The sequence below is a fragment of the Tachysurus vachellii genome, chromosome 5 (assembly GCF_030014155.1).
Source record: "Tachysurus vachellii isolate PV-2020 chromosome 5, HZAU_Pvac_v1, whole genome shotgun sequence".
Lineage (NCBI taxonomy): Eukaryota > Metazoa > Chordata > Actinopteri > Siluriformes > Bagridae > Tachysurus > Tachysurus vachellii.
In genome coordinates this window covers 8,225,001-8,249,436 of record NC_083464.1, presented here as the reverse complement: position 1 = coordinate 8,249,436, position 24,436 = coordinate 8,225,001, and the positions used below count along the sequence as shown (strand labels likewise).

General features: G+C 39.8%; 1 protein-coding gene across 3 annotated transcripts in view; it reads right to left on the bottom strand.

Annotated features, from left to right (window-relative positions):
• Window positions 1-24,436, bottom strand: part of pard3aa (par-3 family cell polarity regulator alpha, a) — a 403,329-nt gene that overhangs the window by 261,012 nt on the left and 117,881 nt on the right. For all 3 annotated transcript variants that reach the window (XM_060869627.1, XM_060869625.1, XM_060869626.1), the window contains exon 3: window positions 4,027-4,210. In XM_060869627.1, coding sequence (XP_060725610.1) covers window positions 4,027-4,210 — 184 coding nt within the window. The remainder of the gene's footprint in view (window positions 1-4,026; window positions 4,211-24,436) is intronic.

Below are 24,436 nucleotides of genomic sequence, written 5' to 3'. Positions count from 1 at the left end.
ACGATCTGTATCCAAAGAATGTGAAAGTGTAATTTTAGATTATTGGCTTTCCAGTTGACTCATAAGATGGATTTTTTTTTCCAATAAATTTGCATACCAGGAAGATACTTAAAAGTTGGCATCAAAAAAATGTGGACCTGGAAATCCAAGTTCCAAGAAGTTAATGGAATAAATGTGGACCTGGAAGTCAAAGTTCCATTAATTTATGGCAAATTGCACCTCTTGAGCTCGAATTGGATGTGGCCTACAGTATAAAATGGGTAACGAATCTTTAGGAGTCAACTGTCCAGTGATGCTGAAATATGATGAGCAAAGAGTTTATTTTTGAAAACAAGTGAGGAAAAAATAACCATGCTAGACCAGCAGCTATTAAAAAATCTACAATTTAGTGATTGCTATGGTGATATGAACATCCCGAATGTCAAAACTGCCAGAATGTGGTATGAGTAATATCTGTTACAAACTAGGAAAACATCCCAAAGTAAAGGAAGTTTTTTCTGAGTCAAAGCTACACATGCTTCCATGAACCATTACCCAAGAGGAACGAAGGATTTTCTGTTTTCAGAATTGCAATCAGACCTGGGTTAACTCTCATTAAGATGCAATACCAGATGAAAAATACTGTAACATAGTAAAAGTTTTCTGGTTCTCCTCTTCCCAAGACAAGACTTGCATGTGAGGCAAGTCAAAGCGTGCCTCGACTCCTCGTAATTACAAGCAAATTACATTCATTACTGCAATTTACATCTCATCTCCAATTCGATTATTAGTTGCTTGACCTCATCTGCATGTTTTTTAATAATCAGCCGTGTGCATGGGGAGAAGAGGGAGAACAATCACAGGATATCTGGGCCCTGATGAGTTTGAATAGCTGTGATTGTGCAGTGGGGCGAGCGAGTTCGAGGGGCGTCACTGGTGCAATCGCGGCGCTGATTCCAGATATTGCTGCTGCTAATGTGCTCATCTCTCCTCCTGGGGTCGGCTTCATAAACCCATCACAAACAACCCAGACGTTTTAATCATGCAAACACACACACACACCCACCCTAAAAAACAGATGAGAAACAGAATAGAGGGAGGGAGAAAGACTGAGCCGGGTAGCCATAATTAAATTGGCAATTGCAGCAAAGCACTAAATTAGTAACACACCCAACATTTGGAGCCAGAGCTCTAACACCTGGGCTTCTGGATGGAGTGTGTGTGTGTGTGAGTGTTTGTGTGTGTGAGTGTGAGTGTGAGTGAGAGAGAGAGAGAGAGAGAGCTCCATGCTGTCAATTCAGATTACTGTGGAATAGATTATAAACAATGAGCAATGACCAGGTGAAGCTAACAGGCAACTCAGTTTTTTCACACTTTTACGTGATAATTAATGTAACTTTTTTGTCTAATCAAAATATAGAAAGGTTTATATAAACACACACCTGTCCAACACTGTAAAAAGAGGCACCCTGGTGTAAAACTAGTGACACACAACCACTGGGAAGCTCCTTCCACCATCAGCCTATCCTGTTAGCTGTCGATGTACATACAGTACAGTGTTGCGAACCACAGACATACCGTGACACGTTATATTGCCGATATTGCCGAAGCTATCATTTGGTTTGTTTTTTTATTTACAAATAAACTTTGAGACTTCGACATGTTTAGGAAGAACAGTTAAGAATGCAAACGTAGACGTATAACCTGTAAATCAAGTATCGCGCCTAACTGAAGTGGTCTTTTTAATCAGGAAAAAATGCCTTTAATTCCTTTTTAATGGTTTCGGGTCGCTAGATACTTCCTAACGATCTGTATCGAAAGAATGTGTTCTCTGACGTCAGTCTGGTGGGGTCGCCTTTCCTGCTGCCCCTATATATATGCTCTGTATAACACAGTCTAAATAGTAATAAATTGTAAAAGTAGTAAGAGGGCACTTTCAAACACTGCGAGAGGGAGGCTATGACATCACAACTGGAAGAGTGACAGGTTTAACAGATGTATAACTGGTTAGTCTGTATTTTTTTTCTGAATATTTCATTTCTTTGTTATTTACTGACAATACACTGAGCAGGCGAATGCATCACTAACTAAGGGGAAATGGTATCTCGGTGGTTAAGATGTAGGACGTCTGATTGGACCAGCGGTCACTGCTGGACCTTTAAGCAAAGCACCTAACCCTGAACCCTAGCCCAGTTACAGTACATGACTGAGATAGATGAAAGTAGCCCTGGAATAGAGTAAATGTAATATATATAATCATAAATTCTCAGACTAGAGTGGGAAATCCCACCAAAACCACTCTGGGTTTAACATTCAGTATAGAAAGATATCCTACCCACTGCTCACAAGAAAATAAGTCCTAGAGAAAGTTGCTGAAAATCACACACACACACACACACACACACACACACACACACACAGAATGAAAAAGAACGTGAAGAATGGGTTGTCCTGCTGATAGTTCTCACATCAGAGGGTGAATGCACAGACTTGGTGTACTGTGCTCTACTTCAGCCCTCCCTCTGTGCTCACATTGAGAGAGAAATAATAAGTCAAATCAATGGTCCCATAGCCTGGTAACATGCCCAAACCTCAGCATTCATTACTGTGTGCATGTTTGTCTGAGAAAAAGAAAGAAAAAGCTTAGTTTCTTTTAGGCATCAAGCTTATATACATATACCTAAAAGAAAATAAGATTTTTCTTTCTTTCTCACATTTAAACACTTAATTTGTTATTTTCCCTTTGTGGTTTATGCTTTGCAGCAATCTCCATAAATCTCAGAGCAGTAAATACACTGGGAAGAGGTTGCTTTCCCAAAAAAACCTTCATCCAAGACCATGAAAGAATGCACCAAATATATTCCCATCAAACCCAAAGGAGAAGTGTGTGTGAGAGAGGGAGCGTATGTGTGTGTGTGTGTGTGTGTGTGTGTAAGTGAGAGAGAGAGAGAGAGAGAGAGAGAGAGAGAGAGAGAGAGAATAAGGGACAGAGAGAGAGAGAAAGAGAGTGAGAGAGGTATATATATATAGAGAGAGAGAGAGAGAGAGAGAGAGAGAGATAGAGAGAGGGAGAGTAAGTGAGGTAGAGACCGACTTCTTTCGCTTTTTTTTACCCTTTATGCGAATGTAAAGAGCCTGGTTATGGTTTAAATGAGGTTCTTTCAATTTTAGTTGGGATGCTGAACCCCTCCTGTTGCTTTGAATATTATATTGGTGAGGCGAATCAAAAGCATCAGACTGTAATGGACACAATAAAAAACAGAGAGGAGGGGGGGAGAAAGAGAGAGAGAGAGAGAATAAGGGACAGAGAGAGAGAGAAAGACAGAGTGAGAGAGGTATAGAGAGAGAGAGAGACAGAAAGGGAGAGTAAGTGAGGTAGAGAGAGATAGAGAGAGAGAAAGAGAGAGAGTGAGAGTGTGAGTTAGAGAAAGAGAGAGAGAGAGAAATGAAGAGTAAGAGAGGTATATTGAGAGAGAGAGAGAGCGAGAGAGGGAAAGTAAGTGAGGTAGAGAGAGATAGAGAGAGAGAAAGAGAGAGAGTGAGAGTGTGAGTTAGAGAAAGAGAGAGAAAGAGAAAGAGAAATGAAGAGTAAGAGAGGTATAGAGAGAGAGAGAGAGAGAGAGAGAGAGAGAGAGAGAGAGAGAGAGAGAGAGAGAGAGAGAGGGAAAGTAAGTGAGGTAGAGAGAGATAGAGAGAGAGAAAGAGAAAGAGAGAGAGAGAGCGAAATGAAGAGTAAGAGAGGTATAGAGAGAGAGAGAGAGCGAGAGAGGGAAAGTAAGTGAGGTAGAGAGAGATAGATAGAGAGAGAGAGAGAGAGAGAGAGAGAGTAATGAAGAGTAAGAGAGAAATCCAGCTGAACGGCTACTTCTGCTTGTTGATATGTTCATCGTTTTTCTATCTGTCCGTTCTTGAGTGACATGTTTCGGTGTTTGTCTCTCTTCTCTTTGGCATATGTTCCCCTGTGACTCCACCTGCCTACCTCACTAAGCCTGGACATCCAGCACATCTTACACATCTCCCGAATGTGTGTGCATGTGTAAGACTCACTGGTGCGGAGGGCCAACGGTGTGACCTCGATCTCGCTGCTGTTCTGGTACGGCTGGAAGGCAGATGGTGTGCCGGAGCTGAGCTCTCCCCTGCTGAACACGTCTGGACTCTGGCTGCCCGTGGAGCTCGCACTCGTACCGTCTCCTCCATGATGAGGGTCCTGCTCATCATACACCGCCACAAGCTGCAAACATACACAGCACACAGACTTTAGCTTTAATAAATCACTTTTTTAACTCAAATCAAATTGTGACATTCAATTTTTTTTTGTTAGTGTATGTTATAATCTCTTCAAAAAAAAGACATCAATCATCCACAAATCCACCGGCATCTTATTCCACTGACATTTTAGCTTATCTTATTACTCTCTTTAACATTGTAAAAACCCAATGACTTCTCGATTTTTTGTTTAAAACGGACACGACGGCATTAACCGGAGCGTTTCCATGTTCCAATAACGGACGGTACTTCCAGATATCACTGGATGCACTTTATCACTGTGATCTATAAAATGACTGGAGTCAGAAAAAAAAAAATGAATAAATCACTGGAGCCTTTTATACGAGTCACACATCCATTGTATTTGTATTGGATGTAAAAAGCAATATATATATATATATATTAAAAAAAAAAAAACAAAAAAAAAAAACAGTGAACAAAAGAGGTGCAACTTCACTACAAAAAATTGAGTTCACAAATCTGCTTCCGTGTAAAAACAGCTCTGAATCCAATGAGCTCTGAATCTTTATCATGTTTGTCACGGGAAATGAAATAGAATGACATAAAAAATTCAATTCAATTCAATTCCTATTATTTTAAAGGTGTGTCTCAAAAACTCATAGGACATGTAAATCACCCCCTCCTCCTTTTCTTTTTTCAGACCAGTAGTCTTTTCCACCTTCAGAACAGAACGTGCCATTCTTGTGTAGTTCATGCCAACACACTGGTCCTGCCAAGATCACACATATAACCAGAGCCAGCAATTTATTCCACTGTCCCACCTGCTGCTGCTGCCTCTACCTGTGCCAAATACTGATACCAGTGTAGCAACATGCCCCCCCAACCCACACACACACACACGCACACACACGGCTGAAGTTCAGAGAGAAAAAGGATCAGAGAGAAAGAGAGAAATGTGAAGGGCAGGGTATGGAGGTGACACACACAGCTCTGCTCTACACACACGGTCACACACGTTGGGTGATTAGCAGGCGTTCCTGGCTGCGCACATAAATAGCGTACTCTATAATTCTGCCACGCTCCAGACAAAAGTGGAAAATTGCAACGAGGAGGTTTTCAGACTAACATCCGTCTACATCTGCGTTCCCCTTATTCATCTGTATTCAAAGACGAGTCTGCGAGCGACCGGTCGAGAGTAGAAAACCGACAGACAGGGTGTGCGTGTGTGTGTGTGTGTGTTTACACATGGCGTAGACAGAAAGACCTGCGTTTTTCTAACAGCTACTTAAACAACCTGAGCCACAATAACAGTGACTGCAGATCGCTTGATATTTTCCGTTACTTCTCCTTTCTATCCTCTTCTATTTCTATTCTCTACTGCTGCTGTTCCACTCCCTTCTTCCCTCCCTCTATCCATCCCTCCCTCCCTCCATGCCGTACTTTATGAAGGCTCTAATTCAAAGTGACAAGCCATTTGTTTCTAAAGCCTAATTGAGGAGTATTAAGTAAATACACTAAAGATGACCACAGTGTTGTTATCCCTGTAGTCCTGTAGGTAAATGTACTTTATCCTCAGATGCAGAAACTTTTTTTCCCCTATTTCCTCTTAACTCTTTCAGACCTGAATTATAGTCCTGTGACAAGGTCATTTTCCTACCTGGAATACACCCAAAAACAAGGCTCAGTATGAAAAATCAATGGAAAAAGATCTCACATTTATTTAAAGGTATAAGGAACAGGCAACCACTGCAGATCTTGTATTATCATTTTTTTGGTCAGGTCATCTTCACAAAACTTCCTCCTCCTCCTCCTCTTCTTCCTGTTCTGACTCTTCCTCATCATATACTGTCTCAACAACCACCTTTTGCTCTAATCTGTGCGTATTTATTAATTGATCCCCATTCGCGTAAAGGTTTAAAAGCAGGCTTTTAAGGAATGGCTTTTAAAATCTGGCCAGTGACATAATAATTTATGCCTTATAGCAGACTTTTTTTACTCACTGCAACAAGTCAGGTGACTGGACAGTGATGTGAGTTCCTTGAATTAAATAAAACAAAATAAATCAATTCAAGATTTCAATATGCCTCCTCCTTTTGTTGATAATTTGGTAAAGACATTTTCAATTCATTTTTATTGGCATGGAACGTTTAACAATGGACCTGAACAGAAATATCAAAAACAAATGGCAAAAGATTCAAATTTTAATTCTAGTTATCCGTAAAAATAAACACATCATTAAGATGGTATACATTATAGGTATACATTATTAATAAATATATACCTATCTACACATAGTATAAGCCAGGTTAAAAAGTAATTACATGGGAAACCCGGGTTGTGACGCCGGCGTAATAAAGGATATGATTTTTCCCCATTATAATTCTTGTATTATACAGTATAATACTCCAAGATAATCTACTTGGAACTGCTGAGATACACAGAAAGGCTGTGAAGCTAAACTAAGCGAAGCCGGACTGTTGTAGTAACACTTCAAGAGAACTATGCGAGGCCATATGGGGAGGTTAAAGAGCTTCATCTGCTCACTGATTCTTCACTCTCGCAGTCACGCGAGCATTCAATCATGTTTAAGTGAGCACAAACAAGGGGACTCATCTTCATAAAGACAAGCTGTTTAAAAAAAAAATAAAAAAAAAAAAAAAGCCATTTTCCTGGGGCTAATCGTTCTCCAAACACGGTCTGCTTTGTGACATCAGTGTCAAGCTTTTTACATAAAGTTCAGTCATAAAACAGTATACACACACACACACACATGCACATACACCATATCATCTAACTTGCACAGTTCACACACCCTTAAACACTTTTCCCAGCTCTTCATTAAATGGGTCGCTGTAAAGCCATCATGCAGCATTTATGACTCCCTCTAGGTCTCGGATGGCCTGCGGTTGTATGTAGCACGCACACACAGACAGCCTGCTTCCTCCCTCCCATCATCCTCTCTCGTCCTGAAAAGACGACGAAGACACACACACTAACCTTCCCAAAGAGCCTTATCATGTCATCTCACCAACAGGGATTATAAACTAAATAAATAAATAAATAAATAAATAAATAAAATAAAAGTAAATAAAAATAGGGGGATTATTTTTGGTTGGTGTGGAGGGTGTGGGGTGGGATTGATGGGGTGGGTTTTTTTTTCTTTCTTTTTTTTTTTTTTGGAGGGCAAACTGATTCACGATTCATTAAAACGTGATAAATTAAAAACATTTTTCTTTCAAAACCACAAACCCTGATCAATCTGCGTGGATACTCGATAGACAAATTTGAAGAGACCCAACATTCTCAGTCCCAGCACAGAAATGTTCGCTACAAAATAACACCATCTTTGATTTGACAGAAACCAGCTTTTTCAGGTCGCAGCGTGTTAATGCTTTTGTGCACCTGAAATGAAACTATAAAGAAATATGTTTCTGCGGTCTAATTTTACCTCCACACATCCCCTGAAAAACAGCACAACATGATTCACTGATTAAAACTGGACCTCTGTATTTTTTGAGAAGGAAAAAAAATAATCCCTCCATTTAGCACTTGAACCATAAGAGCTGCGGGCAGTACAAATGGTAGACCTTAGTTGCTATGGCAGCATATCCTCCTTTCAGGCTCTTGTTAATGGGCACATGATGTAAAATCGTATCCAACAACTGGGTCTTCTACAAACCACAATCATTTTTTTTCAACATTTAGAGAAAAAAAAAAATTAAATCATTCAGTACAATTCTTGGGCTCTTGGATCCGTGTGCTGCTTGTTTACGTTCTCGACTCGTCCGGAGTGTGAAAAACACATTTCCATAATAAAGTGAACTGTGGAAAGTTCTAGCTTTCATCCACTCTGTTTCTCTTCTTTGCTTATGGTCAAAAGGAAATATTATTTGGAAACTGCATCTGGGTAGAAGTGCCTATTTCTCATCACTAAAGCACACACACACACACACAGCAAATTGGTCACGGATTCTCCGAACTCTTGAGGATTTTCAATTCCATTTCCCATCATCTTAGGAAGCACACATTCCCAAACAGAATAAGTAGGAGATGATAGATGCTCTTCTGGTGTGACACTTTAAAGGACAAATCCACCATGAATGATATATTAATCTTTATAATTAACATGTGAGCTTTAATAACATCCGAGATTTATTGTGGAATAAAGTTCAGAGTTAACTTTTTTTTAGTTTCAATTCAAAATGAGGCATTGGTGGCTTAATCGGTTAAGGCCCTGAGCTGTTGATTGAAAGATCAGGGTTCAAGCCCCAGTACTGCCAAGCTGCCAAAGTTGGGCCCTTGAGAAAGGCCCTTAACGCTCTATGCTCCGGTGGTGCTGTATCATAGCTGACCCTGTGATCTGAACCTAACCTCCAAAAAAAATTGGGATATGCGAAGAAAGAATTTCATTGTGCTGTAATGTGTAAGTGACGAAATAAAGCCTTCTATTAAAATCTTCAACCTAGCGGTCTATTTTCACTTTAGTTAATGGTTTCTTACATTACCCACAATGCTTTTCAACTTTCCGGTAGAGTGGCACCAGTGAGATTTACCTTGTGTTGTAATTCTACCTGAAGAGAGCGATGCAGCAGCGCTTTAATGCTCCAGCTCTCTCACGTCCTTACCGGCGCGCCCAGCTCAAGCTTCCACAGCTCGTCATTCTGTAGCTTGCTAACTAGCTGAGTCGAGTCACGATATTCACTCTAACACTACTTATATATAATTATATCGCAGATCTCACAGATAGCATACTGAACATCGCAGGAAATCGGGTGAGACAGTTAACTCTTAAAATTCTCTTAAGAGCTTCTTTTGAGACCCGTCCATGGCTGAAATCATTAAAAAAAAAAAAAGTCTTGTGTTAAACAACAATACATCTTCTATAGCAATGATATCAGAGTAGCAGACTACAAAAATCTCAGAAGGAATAACATTAACACAGCATTAACAAACACACGAGCTCCAGACACTGCAAAAGCTGAGCTTCACCCATTAGCACAGATACACAGGAAGGGGAAAGAGATACAGAAATAATCTGGATAGAATCATGGAGAGGGTAAAACATGAGGTGAATCTTGACAGCATCTTTCATGTCGCCGTTGTTTGATCTCCGGGCCATTGGCGTGAAACGCTGAGTGATTATAACAGGAGCCTGATGTTCAATCCTGTTCTATAAGACATCATGGCACAGACGGCCTGTGATCGGACTCATCGCACCGGCATGCAGACTGGCACATCTATCTCTGCTCATACCTCATAAACCAAGCGGCAACAGTGCCGGATAGACAGAGATTCCACTTCAGCTGCCAGTCTAATCGTGTAATGCCCAGCAGAAGCAGCAATATTCTGAAGCGATCTGGCTTTTCATTCAGTTCAAACAGCAAAGTGTGGAAAATTTCAGTTGCATTGACTTCAATTACAGCTGGGGAGCTGCAGTCGCCCCAAAGGCCCAAAACCGAAAGGGAGAGAGGGATTAATAAAGTTTTATTTCACAGCACATTCTCAACCCCCCGACCCCATGTCAGTGTTGGGCATGACCAATGTTTTATGACTGGGTTATAAAAGTGACCATGCCGTGCAATCCTCGGGCAGAAATATCACACAAAATCTTAAAAGTTCGGAGCACTTTGACTAGTCTAGCATTTCACCTTACCTTGATTAGCTGTCTGGATCAAAACAGAGTGACGTACGACTAGATATGTCTGAGTTTATTGCTTTTTTCTGCTTTTTGAAACCTTTTCTTCAGTTCGAATCTTGTAACAGCGTAAAATCTTCTACCAAACCACCCCACAGCATCAGCAGACAACACCACACAACCTTGCACTACAAAACGTCTCGGGCAGCTAAATAATACAAGCAGAAACACTTAGCCAAAAAATCTTTTAAACCATGAGCCACCTGATCTGCAAGCCTTAGGCGACATTATAAACCAACTGAGTCAATGTGTGCACAAAAAAAATGACTAGGGTTAAGTGTAAAACGGTCTAATTGACTGAAACGCTAGGAACACCACCACAAAGAAGGCAGAACTAATATAATAATATACAGTAACTACAATAAACAGCCACCAGATCGCTTTATACGATTTTACATGTTTTTATTATAACAATCTCTCTCACAGATCTATTACAAATCAAATTAGCCAAAATTTAATCCACAAAAAAAGTATCTAACATGACTAAAAATCCTCCTGGAATTTAAAACTTGGTTGAAAACTTTGACAGGTCTTCACTTTCCACCAAGGTTCCAATGAGAATTAACACTGAAACAACATCGAACCGTCTCAAAGCACCGCAGTTCCCTTAGGTTTCACAATCCCTTGTCTTCCGAGACTAGGATTTCGTTTCATAGCTACATTTTGATAGAATGGGAGCAAAAACAAAAGATAAAAAGAAGAACAAAGTAAATCTTTCCTTCAGACGTAAGCCTGCCGACATCTCGTCACTCCTGAGGTTCTATTAGCAGCAGATAATGATATTCGGTCCATGGCGAGATATTAACTCTAACTGGGAAGGGATCTGTCGATAAGTTTTTGATAAATTTTTTCAAGTCTCACGAATCAGCGAGGCATAGAAACAAAGTTTTAAAAAAAAAAAAAAAAAAAAAAAAAAAAAAGATTTTTACTGTCTGGGTACGTCGGGTTTCAAAAACATTTTCCTATGTGGTTTCAGGCTGCACTCGTGTTCCAGCAAAACAAATATCCGGGTCACACCTTAAGCCTTGGTGAAAATTGTGCTGCTCTACATGGCTGGCTGCTGTGGATTTTCCAGATTGTCACAGACAATCAAATTGATGGGCTCCTAATCAATTAAGCTCCCCGGGAGTCGAAAGCCCACTCGTAATAGAGGGCCATCAGAGAACATATGGCGTACCCTCAACAGCTAATAGTGTAACAGCAGTTGTTCTACCACAGCAACAACTTAGTAGTGGGTCATAATTCTATTGGCTAAAGGGCTCTCTTCCACCAATAAAACCACTCTGCCAAATGACTCACGCACTCTCTTTTTTCCTCTCTCATTCACTTTCCATTGACTCAACATGCATTATGGCAATTACCAATAACAGCACAAATCCGAGACGGACAGGTACGAAGCAGCAGCTACTCCAAAAACTACCACTCTGCTAAGAAAATAACAGTGGAGTGCAGGTAACAGACGCGAAAGCCTGTTCTTCAGAACCGTGTCAGAGAATTAAGTGAGAATTGAGGCTGACGAAGGTTGCAGAAACCTGGGTATACACGGGAAAGAGCATTTGCAGTTGAGTTAGAATGGAAATCTTTAAAAAGTCAGGATTTTAAAATATAATAATAAAAAAGAAAAAAATCCTGAAGAAAAAACAGATTTCATGAGTCTTACATCTGCAGAGTTGCTTTTCTTGTACAACTCAGATTAAAGTTTTATCATGCATCATAAATCATACACAGTATGACATGTAGTGAAATGCTTTTTTTCCACTGCCTGGATCATAAAAATAGAATCAAATAGAATAAAAAGAGTCTCATATGGAATTGAACTGTTCAGGTAAGAAAGGGGTAAATGTGGAGAAAATCGAAAGATGTAATACAATTATATTACACAGATATATTATAGTAAGAGTGCTATGAAATGAATATCATGATATAAATATAGTATGATTAGTGAACTTGAAAGTGACGTGACATACGGCTAAGTATGGTGACCCTTAATTTGTTATCTGCGTTTAATCCATCCAAAGTGCACACACACACAGCAGTGAACACACACACACCATGAACACACACCCAGAGCAGTGGGCAGCCATTTATGCTACAGCACCTGGGGAGCAGTTGGGGGGGGTCGGTGCCTTGCTCAAGGGCCTTGCTCAAGAACTCACAACCTTAGGGTTAGGAGCCAAACTCTCTAACCATTAGGCCACGACTTGATGAATGTGTGTGTGTGTGTGTATATATATATATATATATATATACACACATATATATATATATATATATATATATATATATATATATATATATATATATATATATATATATATATATAAAAATGTATACATGATGAATGAAGTTCAGATGTGTACAATTAAGTGCCATTTCTTTTTTCTTCTTCTTTTTTTTTTTGCATATACTGTATGCAAATATGTACTGAGCAAAAATCCTGTTTAGAGCATTGGTGCTGAAGCCCGGAAAAGTCCACTTGTCTTGATTGAGGGCCTGCATGGCCAATGGGAAAGGTGGTCCTCCTCATTCTCTCGGTCCTGGCATTCAGGAAGCAGAAGCACTTCCCTGAGCGTAACAGAAAAGAGTCCACTGTTCGGATGACTGTGCTCCTTCACAATCTTCCAGGCCTTGGTCCAGCATCACTTGCTGTAGATAGACTGCAGGTCATGGAGCTCAGTGCAGATAGTGTGCTCGGCTGATCGCACCACCCTCCGGAGATCCTGTCTATCCCACTTAGTGCTGTTCTGTGCTGGAATTGTGATGCTTCCCATCAAGCTGCTCTCAATGGTGCAGGCACAAAAGTTCTTTAGAGGGCAGTTTAAAGTCCCTTAATCATCTAAGGAGTCTAGTTAAAAAGGTGACAAGAAAATATGAAAGGAAACTTGATTTATGTCACTGAATAATCTTCATCAAAAAAGTATATTAAAATAAAGAGGTCACTGGATTAAAAAGCAGCAACGTTTAAAAGGATAGACAACAGTCTTGCTTCAAATTGACTTTAAAATATAATAAGACATTTCCAGAATTTAAATCTGGGCAAATAAGAACAAATCTCTATTAACCAGGGAATGAAGGTTGTTAGTACATGGTTTCTCTGAGACCCATGACACCATTCCATCTTCAGAACCTGCTGCTCATGCCTCATCACAGGGCAGTGTAACACACTTTGAGATCATGTATTCAGAGGAAGGGGGTTAAGAGCTTTACTACAAGATCTTCTAGTGCCACTGTGCTTGATGAGGTAATGGTTACACAAACCATTCCACCAAAAGAACACAATCAAACATGCTCAAAGACTCTTGGCCAAGGGTGGCTTCGTATCCATCCATGGCCTGGCATCTCAGAGGCCAAATACTTTTCTGTTGCACCTCTTTTCTTGACTGAAGACAGTAAATAATGCATTAAAATAGACCAAGTGTGATAACATGGAACACAGCAAGACCTATTCTTCATCCATATGACAAGGCACATCGTTCTCAAATAAAATAAAATAAAAAAAACGTTTTGTGGTATGAATACAGGCCTGAAATGAAGCTTAACATTAGGTGCTAGTACCACGACCAAGAACTACTTGCATGGAAAAAAAAAAAACATGGAAATGTTGTCAGGGTTTAAAAAATATGATATTCTTTTCTTAAACATCAGAAAAATCTGGTGGTTAAAAAAGCAATCATGGGTAATAATGGGTTACTTTCGCCCATTTTTATTAAAGATAAATTTGAATAAAAGGCAATTTAAAGTGAGTCTAGAAATCATTACAAGCGTCTGGTTTAAACCAGGGTTCTCAGAAAGAGCCTGATCTCTAGCTATAATAAAATAGTCTGGAACATTACCAGAAATTAGAGATACATTCACAATTCATTTTAAGTGGGACCCCATAATTCCTTAAATGCTTTTAAGAAACGTACCATTTTTTTCCCCCCACGGTCATAAAATACAAAATTTATATATTAATAATCGTATATTTAAGAAACAATATATGATACAATAAAAACTACACATTCTCCTAATTTCAATACGTCTCTCTTTCTATCTAACTCTCTCTCAACTCATATTTATTCTGTCCAGTATTTGTCATCATTTATTCTGCAAGGGCATCCAAGGCATCCAAGAATGAATAACATTTCATCTTCTTCAGCTTTGAAAAGTTGCGAAAACCAGCTTAGCCCACTGCGTCCTCTTTCATTTCAGCATCCAAGACTGTCCTATTCATCCTTTAATCCATCCCTTCTCACATCCATCTCTCCTTCATGCATCCAACCTCCCATGCATGTCTCAAAACCTGAAATCTGTCTTCATTTGTCAAAGTGCAGCTGGAGAAAAAACCTTGACACAAAAATGAGGTCCTCTATTAGAGGAAACCTTTTTTTTGTTCCTAGTTTTACCGTTATATAAAAACTTTAAAGTGATATTTCACCCAAAACATTAGAGTTGGTCACTAGAATAAAAATAATAAAATAAAGATATATATATATATATATATATATATGGGGGGGCACGGTGGCTTAGTGGTTAGCACGTTCGCCTCACACCTCCAGGGTCGGGGTTCGATTCCTGCCTCCACCTTGTGTGTGTGGAGTTTGCATGTTCTTCCCGTGCCTCGGGGGTTTCCTCCAGGTACTCCGGTTTCCTCCGCTGGTCCAAAGACATGCATGGTAGGTTGATTGGCATCTCTGGAAAATTGTCCCTAGTGTGTGAGTGCGTGAGTGAATGAGAGTGTGTGTGTGCCCTGCGATGGGTTGGCACTCCGTCCACAGGGTGTATCCTGCCTTGATGCCCGATGATGCCTGAGATAGGCACAGGCTCCCCGTGACCCGAGGTAGTTCGGATAAGCGGTAGAAAATGAATGAATGAATGAATGAAAATATATATATATATATTATATATAATAATATTTCCTTGCTCTGTGGTAAAGAAATCCTTGCATAACTCTGTGATGTCACTCGAAAACACTTTTGCAAGTAGAGAAAGTTTTAACAATTGCAATAAAAATGGACAGATTTACATGAAAACGTGTGATTTTGTGTGGCGTTCTAGTTGATGTGGTTTACGTGAGAAATCGCACTTTTTAACTTAAAAGCAAATTGAAGGAAAACTTTTGAGAAAAGTTTCGAGGTCAAGATGAAGCGTCCCAGTTAAAAGTCTTCAGTGTGAAGCTAAGCCTCGTTTTGGTCATGCTTTAGTGAACACTTCTCATCATACTTCAGCCTTTAAATATTTCATTTTAGCCATCTATTATTTCCATAGCACAGCCTTCATCGTGCGCTAGCACTGAGTGCTTAGCGCTGTTCCACTTCTCGTTAAGACCATCAAATATTCAGCCAACTGGCCGAATGCTTTCCCATGATTCCAAGGGTTTTCATTTTCAAAAGGCTTGCCGCAAGGGAAGTGTTCGCTCTGCGACTCGACCCTTATGGTATCGACCTAACCATGAAACACTGCATAACCAACAGGAATCTTCTGCCATTTCAAAATCACACATCCGAGCTCGCCTAAAATCCATCCAAAGTGCACACACACACAGCAGTGAACACACACACACCATGAACACACACCCAGAGCAGTGGGCAGCCATTTATGCTACGGCACCTGGGGAGCAGTTGGGGGGGGTCGGTGCCTTGCTCAAGGGCCTTGCTCAAGAACTCACAACCTTAGGGTTAGGAGACAAACTCTCTAACCATTAGGCCACGACTTGATGAATGTGTGTGTGTGTGTGTATATATATATATATATATACACACATATATATATATATATATATATATATATATATATATATATATATATATATATATATAAAAATGTATACATGATGAATGAAGTTCAGATGTGTACAATTAAGTGCCATTTCTTTTTTCTTCTTCTTTTTTTTTTTGCATATACTGTATGCAAATATGTACTGAGCAAAAATCCTGTTTAGAGCATTGGTGCTGAAGCCCGGAAAAGTCCACTTGTCTTGATTGAGGGCCTGCATGGCCAATGGGAAAGGTGGTCCTCCTCATTCTCTCGGTCCTGGCATTCAGGAAGCAGAAGCACTTCCCTGAGCGTAACAGAAAAGAGTCCACTGTTCGGATGACTGTGCTCCTTCACAATCTTCCAGGCCTTGGTCCAGCATCACTTGCTGTAGATAGACTGCAGGTCATGGAGCTCAGTGCAGATAGTGTGCTCGGCTGATCGCACCACCCTCCGGAGATCCTGTCTATCCCACTTAGTGCTGTTCTGTGCTGGAATTGTGATGCTTCCCATCAAGCTGCTCTCAATGGTGCAGGCACAAAAGTTCTTTAGAGGGCAGTTTAAAGTCCCTTAATCATCTAAGGAGTCTAGTTAAAAAGGTGACAAGAAAATATGAAAGGAAACTTGATTTATGTCACTGAATAATCTTCATCAAAAAAGTATATTAAAATAAAGAGGTCACTGGATTAAAAAGCAGCAACGTTTAAAAGGATAGACAACAGTCTTGCTTCAAATTGACTTTAAAATATAATAAGACATTTCCAGAATTTAAATCTGGGCAAATAAGAACAAATCTCTATTAACCAGGGAATGAAGGTTGTTAGTACATGGTTTCTCTGAGACCCATGACACCATTCCATCTTCAGAACCTGCTGCTCATGCCTCATCACAGGGCAGTGTAACACACTTTGAGATCATGTATTCAGAGGAAGGGGGTTAAGAGCTTTACTACAAGATCTTCTAGTGCCACTGTGCTTGATGAGGTAATGGTTACACAAACCATTCCACCAAAAGAACACAATCAAACATGCTCAAAGACTCTTGGCCAAGGGTGGCTTCGTATCCATCCATGGCCTGGCATCTCAGAGGCCAAATACTTTTCTGTTGCACCTCTTTTCTTGACTGAAGACAGTAAATAATGCATTAAAATAGACCAAGTGTGATAACATGGAACACAGCAAGACCTATTCTTCATCCATATGACAAGGCACATCGTTCTCAAATAAAATAAAATAAAAAAAACGTTTTGTGGTATGAATACAGGCCTGAAATGAAGCTTAACATTAGGTGCTAGTACCACGACCAAGAACTACTTGCATGGAAAAAAAAAAAACATGGAAATGTTGTCAGGGTTTAAAAAATATGATATTCTTTTCTTAAACATCAGAAAAATCTGGTGGTTAAAAAAGCAATCATGGGTAATAATGGGTTACTTTCGCCCATTTTTATTAAAGATAAATTTGAATAAAAGGCAATTTAAAGTGAGTCTAGAAATCATTACAAGCGTCTGGTTTAAACCAGGGTTCTCAGAAAGAGCCTGATCTCTAGCTATAATAAAATAGTCTGGAACATTACCAGAAATTAGAGATACATTCACAATTCATTTTTAAGTGGGACCCCATAATTCCTTAAATGCTTTTAAGAAACGTACCATTTTTTCCCCCCACGGTCATAAAATACAAAATTTATATATTAATAATCGTATATTAAGAAACAATATATGATACAATAAAAACTACACATTCTCCTAATTTCAATACGTCTCTTTTTCTATCTAACTCTCTCTCAACTCATATTTATTCTGTCCAGTATTTGTCATCATTTATTCTGCAAGGGCATCCAAGGCATCCAAGAATGAATAACATTTCATCTTCTTCAGCTTTGAAAAGTTGCGAAAACCAGCTTAGCCCACTGCGTCCTCTTTCATTTCAGCATCCAAGACTGTCCTATTCATCCTTTAATCCATCCCTTCTCACATCCATCTCTCCTTCATGCATCCAACCTCCCATGCATGTCTCAAAACCTGAAATCTGTCTTCATTTGTCAAAGTGCAGCTGGAGAAAAAACCTTGACACAAAAATGAGGTCCTCTATTAGAGGAAACCTTTTTTTTGTTCCTAGTTTTACCGTTATATAAAAACTTTAAAGTGATATTTCACCCAAAACATTAGAGTTGGTCACTAGAATAAAAATAATAAAATAAAGATATATATGGGGGGCACGGTGGCTTAGTGTTTAGCACGTTCGCCTCACACCTCCAGGGTCGGGGTTCGATTCCTGCCTCCACCTTGTGTGTGTGGAGTTTGCATGTTCTTCCCGTGCCTCGGGGGTTTCCTCCAGGTACTCCGGTTTCCTCCGCTGGTCCAAAGACATGCATGGTAGGTTGATTGGCATCTCTGGAAAATTGTCCCTAGTGTGTGAGTGCGTGAGTGAATGAGAGTGTGTGTGTGCCCTGCGATGGGTTGGCACTCCGTCCAGGGTGTATCCTGCCTTGATGCCCGATGATGCCTGAGATAGGCACAGGCTCCCCGTGACCCGAGGTAGTTCGGATAAGCGGTAGAAGATGAATGAATGAATGAATGAATGAATGAATGAATATATATATAATAATATTTCCTTGCTCTGGGGTAAAGAAATCCTTGCATAACTCTGTGATGTCACTCGAAAACACTTTTGCAAGTAGAGAAAGTTTTAACAATTGCAATAAAAATGGACAGATTTACATGAAAACGTGTGATTTTGTGTGGCGTTCTAGTTGATGTGGTTTACGTGAGAAATCGCACTTTTTAACTTAAAAGCAAATTGAAGGAAAACTTTTGAGAAAAGTTTCGAGGTCAAGATGAAGCGTCCCAGTTAAAAGTCTTCAGTGTGAAGCTAAGCCTCGTTTTGGTCATGCTTTAGTGAACACTTCTCATCATACTTCAGCCTTCAGCTTTAAATATTTCATTTTAGCCATCTATTATTTCCATAGCACAGCCTTCATCGTGCGCTAGCACTGAGTGCTTAGCGCTGTTCCACTTCTCGTTAAGACCATCAAATATTCAGCCAACTGGCCGAATGCTTTCCCATGATTCCAAGGGTTTTCATTTTCAAAAGGCTTGCCGCAAGGGAAGTGTTCGCTCTGCGACTCGACCCTTATGGTATCGACCTAACCATGAAACACTGCATAACCAACAGGAATCTTCTGCCATTTCAAAATCACACATCCGAGCTCGCCTAAAACAGGACCGGTTAGGAATATTTACTCACAGTCTGAAGAACATCTTGGATTTTGCAAAAAAAAAAAATAAATAAATAAAATAAAATAAAATAAAAAAATCAGACTTGCGCAAAACATAGTGACCTATTCACCATGAGCATTACATCATTCTTTTCTTCTTACACGTTCATTTCCAAGATATAAACATTGCAGATTCCTTTTTTTTCCTCAATAAAGCTTGAAAAGGTTTGGGGTTAGGTAGGAAGGCGGAGAATGTGATGTGAAAATACACAGTGCAAGCGAAGTTTAAACAGATTAGGGGCTCATCCTTTGAAATCCACTTGGGAAAGAGTTTTTTTTATTCCTTAGACTTTGAAGTTTCTCTTGAGCTGCAGGAGAAGAGGGGAGGAAAAAGTAAAATGCTGTTTCACAGGCATGTATTGCTGCGACCTACGCACTGCTGACAAAGTGGGAAAAACTCCAAACGCGCTCCCTCTCTCAGCATTACGGCAATAAACCTTCGGTCATCTTTATAACCACGCAACTATGTTCAAAGCAGAAATAAAACAGCCTTGGGCTTGTTAGAGGTTCTGGTGGTGCATGAGAATCTATGGAGAACAAAGAGAGGGAATAACGATTGTACAAATTATTGGGGTGTGAGTGCAGCAGAGCGTGAAACTTGATAAGGATCATGAAGAATGCTGCTGAAAAATTCAAAGTGACAATATCTAGGCTTTTAAAAAGCCATTTGGACTTTCTGGCCTTGTGACAACGCTGCTTGTGGTTCCCTTACTTAAGCAAGACAAAAGCTTATGGGGGTGTGTTTGTGTTTGTGTGTGTGTGACACTATTTACATCAGAGAAGTTGCAAGTACATCATTCTCCTTTTAAACTACTACCAGTGAACGTATGTATGTATGTAATTACTTTCTACGATAGCTGTGCTCATGTCCGACGCACGTGATTCAAACAGGGCTTCGGCCGAATGCACGTTTTGATGACATCACACAATGCATCTACGCACAAACGTGCAGAAAACCTGAAATTGTTTAAAAAAAAAAATATAAAAAAAAAATCGCAAACTCCTCTGAATATTGCAGAGTTAGCTTGATTTTGCGTTTGACTCTGCGATCAAAAACAAACAAATAAATAAATCAAGAAATCCTTAAGGGACTGGGATCCAAAGCCCTTGCCAAGAACACTATTTTGAGTAGCCAATTCAGCTACTGGCATCCATGTCATTTGCTTATCAGTATTTCAGGCTGTATGTGAAAGTAAGCCAGTCTTACAAGTATAAATTGTAGGGGGACACAATTCCCTTGTTTACATTAAATATATTGAAAGCATAAGCAGTAATGCTCTAACAAGGACTTGGCCTTGGCTAACTAATGCATTGTTTATGATGCTCTCTATTGATTTCCTTTGTGCTGTGATTTATCAGGCTGTCTAAATATAACTAGGGCTATTCAAATGTACATGCAGGTGTTGCTCTTGTGAAGTGGTCTTTCACTTACACACTCACAAAATAAATAAATACATTGATCCATGAAGAACACCCTTTAACATGCACACTTTCATTTCAGAACTCTTCTCTCCTTTTAGCCTGATGCATTCTTCCCACATTGAAATAAATATAATCCAGAGCTAACGCAGACATTTGATTAACGCAACCCCACACTGGAGGAAAAAAAAGTGCTTTCTAAAAGATGTCGTTTTTTATTAGCTATACATTACACATAAAAAATAATAGTTATTAAAACCTTCACTAGGTAAAAGGCCACAGTTGAGACAGAAAAAAAACGTGCTGAGATAGTTTGAGACGCAAAGAAAGCTAAGTGATGGACAGACCATCACCATTTCACTAAATGGCCACCTCCGTGTTCTGCCACTGGAGGTAAAATGTTGACATCAAGAGGCAAAGACTGGGCAGCGTTTGGAGTTTGGTGCATTCGGTTGGAAATGTTATCTGAATTTAGCCAAGATCTGAAGAGATATTTGATATTAGCAGTATTGCCTCTTTTCATCACACATCTCACAAGACATACATCGGCTGTGGAGACAGTTGGGGATTTTCATGGTAGTAAAATTACTAACTACTCCTTCAGGTATTCAATGAGATAATAATTAGTTCCACGTACGATATTCATCATCGGTGCACTTATCAACATGTTCTCCCAAAGCTGTAAATCTATGACTCATTTGTGACTCAATATGACTCATCAAACACTTCATCAGACATAAGTGAGTGATAAAACAGTGACTCGGTGTCCTATCAGACTGTGTGTGAAATCATTTCTGGGTGTAATAGATTCAGGCCAAAGATGGAGGTAAGGGTCAAAGGTTCCTCAGCAGTGAAATTGAGCAGACAGGTTCTGCACGACCGCATCAGAAGCAGTGCTCTAGGGCAGAACCCCTGTTCCACTCTATCACCAGAGATTGGAGAGTGGGAGTTTAACAGACTGTGGAATAAATCATGGCTTAAACTGTGCACTGAATTAAAGCAAAAATGTCCATCAGTTAAAATTCTTCAGAGTTCGACACACAAATGCAAAAAAACCATCCAGTGGATTCTGTTTTTTTTTTTCTTTTCTTTTTTCTTCGGCACTAGGTGGTAGTAGCTGGAACTTGTCAATACCGGTCAGTAACAATTAAGCAATTCAAATTGCTTAAATTACTTAATTGCACTGGAGGCTGTCAGGAGAAATCATTCACCATTTAATTATTCGACAGAGAGAATCAGTGCAGGAAAAGGCAAAGTGTAGCAAACATACCAACACATTACAATATCCAGCTATTCTATACTCTTTACACAGGTGAGTGTAATTCTTGTGTTAAAGAGCAAATTCAGCTAAAAAGAATCCAGGAGAAATAAAAAGATATATTACAGTGGACACCTGACCATCACAACCATTTGTGCTTCTGCCCCAATTGCACGGAATCATCACAGTCTTTTCGTTGAGTAGAAACCAAAAAGCTAAAACATCCTTGTGCACAAACTGAGGTCCATGAAGACATGGGATGCCAAGGTTTCTACGGAAGATTAACTTGGAGATGAAAGTTTAATGCCCAAAGGCCTGACCTCAACCCTAATGAACACCATTGGGATGAGGATGATCTGGAATGTTGCATGCACTCTAGACCTCCTCACCCACGATCAGTGTCTGATCTCACTAATGCTTTTGTATCTGAATGATCACAAATCCCCCGGCCACGCTCCAACAGAATGTATACAGAAAAGTATAGGCTTTTAAAACCGCAGAGACGAGATATCTCTGGATCCCTGGGATGTTCAACCAACACATGGGTGTGACGGTCTGGTGTGCACATACTTTAAGCCATATAGTGGATTTCTTTGTAATAGAAAAAATGCATATGGTGAATATTACTAAAGACTTTGTAACCCAGGATTGCAGAAAGCTGATATAATAGCTGATTTAGGACAAAGACATACTGGTTTCATAGAGACACATAACATAAATCCATGTTAGATATTAGCTGTCTCGTTTGTAGTGTATTCGAACGAAACATTTCGTAGAAGATGTGCGACAACAGGAGGCAATCATCAGTCAGCCTCAGATAGCACTAACTCTTCAACATCAGCTTGATGAGTCCCAGTCCTAAGATAGAGAAGAGTTTGATCTGCTGCACCCTTTGAAACACCAAAGTGCATTGTCAATGACCCAAAAGAAGCTAAAACACCCAAAACTGTTAGCAGGACTATCTGTCTTAACTGATAGAGACACAAGGGGGAAAGGTATGTCATTACCCTTCAACTGCAGCCACAGCGGCGTTTACCCACAGAAAAGTACACAAACAGAATTAATAGAGATTTCCACAGAATGCTTAAAATTGTACGCTTCTGTTCTGTTGGCTTTATTTCTTTTTGACGGGGATAATTAGTATAATTGTTGAAATTTCCAGATGTTCTTTCCATCCATGCTAAGTGTTGCATGACCAGGACTTCAAATGAATTGAGCACTACTCCATTAAAGACAGATAGAGGCTGACAAAAGGAGAAATGTTTGGGAGGGACTAAGGCCTGATAGAGCGCCAGTGCTGGACTGATGGGGATTTCCAGCATCTCGACAGTGTAGCAGAACAATTAACACACTCCCCAGGACTCAGCACACACACAAATCACACACAGCACTAAAGCAGACTCTGGAAGATGTGTCTCTGAGTGAAGTTCTGGTTTAAAGGGTCGGCGTAGGACAAGACAACTGGCAAAAAATAAGAAAAGTGTGTTTATGAGAGCTATAGAGAGGGATGTGTGTGTCTGTGTGTGATAAAATGACTTCTGAATTTTAGTGCATGACCGAATCATTCAAGTTCTATCGGATCACTTGAGGTAAAAAAAATCTCCAGGTGACAGAAGGCAGAAGTTCTGAGAGGTTGGAGAAGAAAACTAACAGTTTTATCCAAGCCTCAGTGAAAAGCCTTAAGTGTTTGTCCACTTGTTGACTTGAGTGGTGGACAGAGAAATACAATGGTCCTGGTGTCAATAAAGCGGTGCATCTACCTGTGCACCAAAAATATGTATGTGTGCGTGCTTTTAAAAGAAATACAGAAAGAAACTGAACTTGTGTCAGTGTGTTTTGTACAGTTATTCAGTCCTAGGGTGGGTCAGAAACCATCAGGTAAATAACACCCATAACCGTGTTCTGTTACTATCCTTTAGAGTGGCATGAAACAACGAGAGTTGCTGACTCCTGAGTGGCACAACAGAAAATCATCTCCCTATTGTCCAGAAGGTTGAGAGTTTGGCAATCGATGAACTCAATGCCACAGCAATCCATGACTGTAAGAAAGTAAGAGGAATGTGACCAATCTCTGGCTAGAAATGATGTCATACTCTCTGTGGGATAAACTATCTGATACTGTATGTCCACAGGTTTGTGGGCACCTGACCATTACTACCATGTTTTTAAGAACATCCCATTTAAAATGAATTCCCCTGATACTGTTATAGCAACCTCCACTCATCATGGTTTTCCATTAGATTTTGGTATGTGACTTCTCTAATTCAGCCAGGCCAGACACTGCTATATGCTAGAAGGTCTGTGGAACATCATTTCATCCCATTGGGGTTGAGGTCAGGATCATGTCTTAATGGATCTTGCTTTGTGCACAGGGGCATTGTCATGCTGGATCAGGTTTAGTTCTAGTGATAGGAAGTTTTAATGCTACAGCAAACATGTTAACGTGACGTTAAGGTATCCGCGGTCTTCGGCCATATAGTGTATACGTACATGAAACAAGTTTAGTGTTTTTAGTGGGGTTGAAGGTGATGTCTATGATGCCATGAATTTATTACATAAAACTGTACTGTTGGATAACACTTGATCTATGGGTTTTTTACTAAATATTTAATGCTCTCGTTTTAATTACGCTGTAAAAGATCGCTTCTTCGGTAATAAACAGCCTTAGCTAAAAGGTGTAATTTGTTAAAAATTAACATTCTCCCCTTCACTGAGCTCCCATTCAGTACTTGTCTTGCACTTCTGACGAGCAGTTTAGGGACTTCAGATTAGATTTGGATATGACTTAACGAGTTAACGAGGACTTGAGAGATGCTGACTTGAAACTCAAGGATACGTGGCTTGAA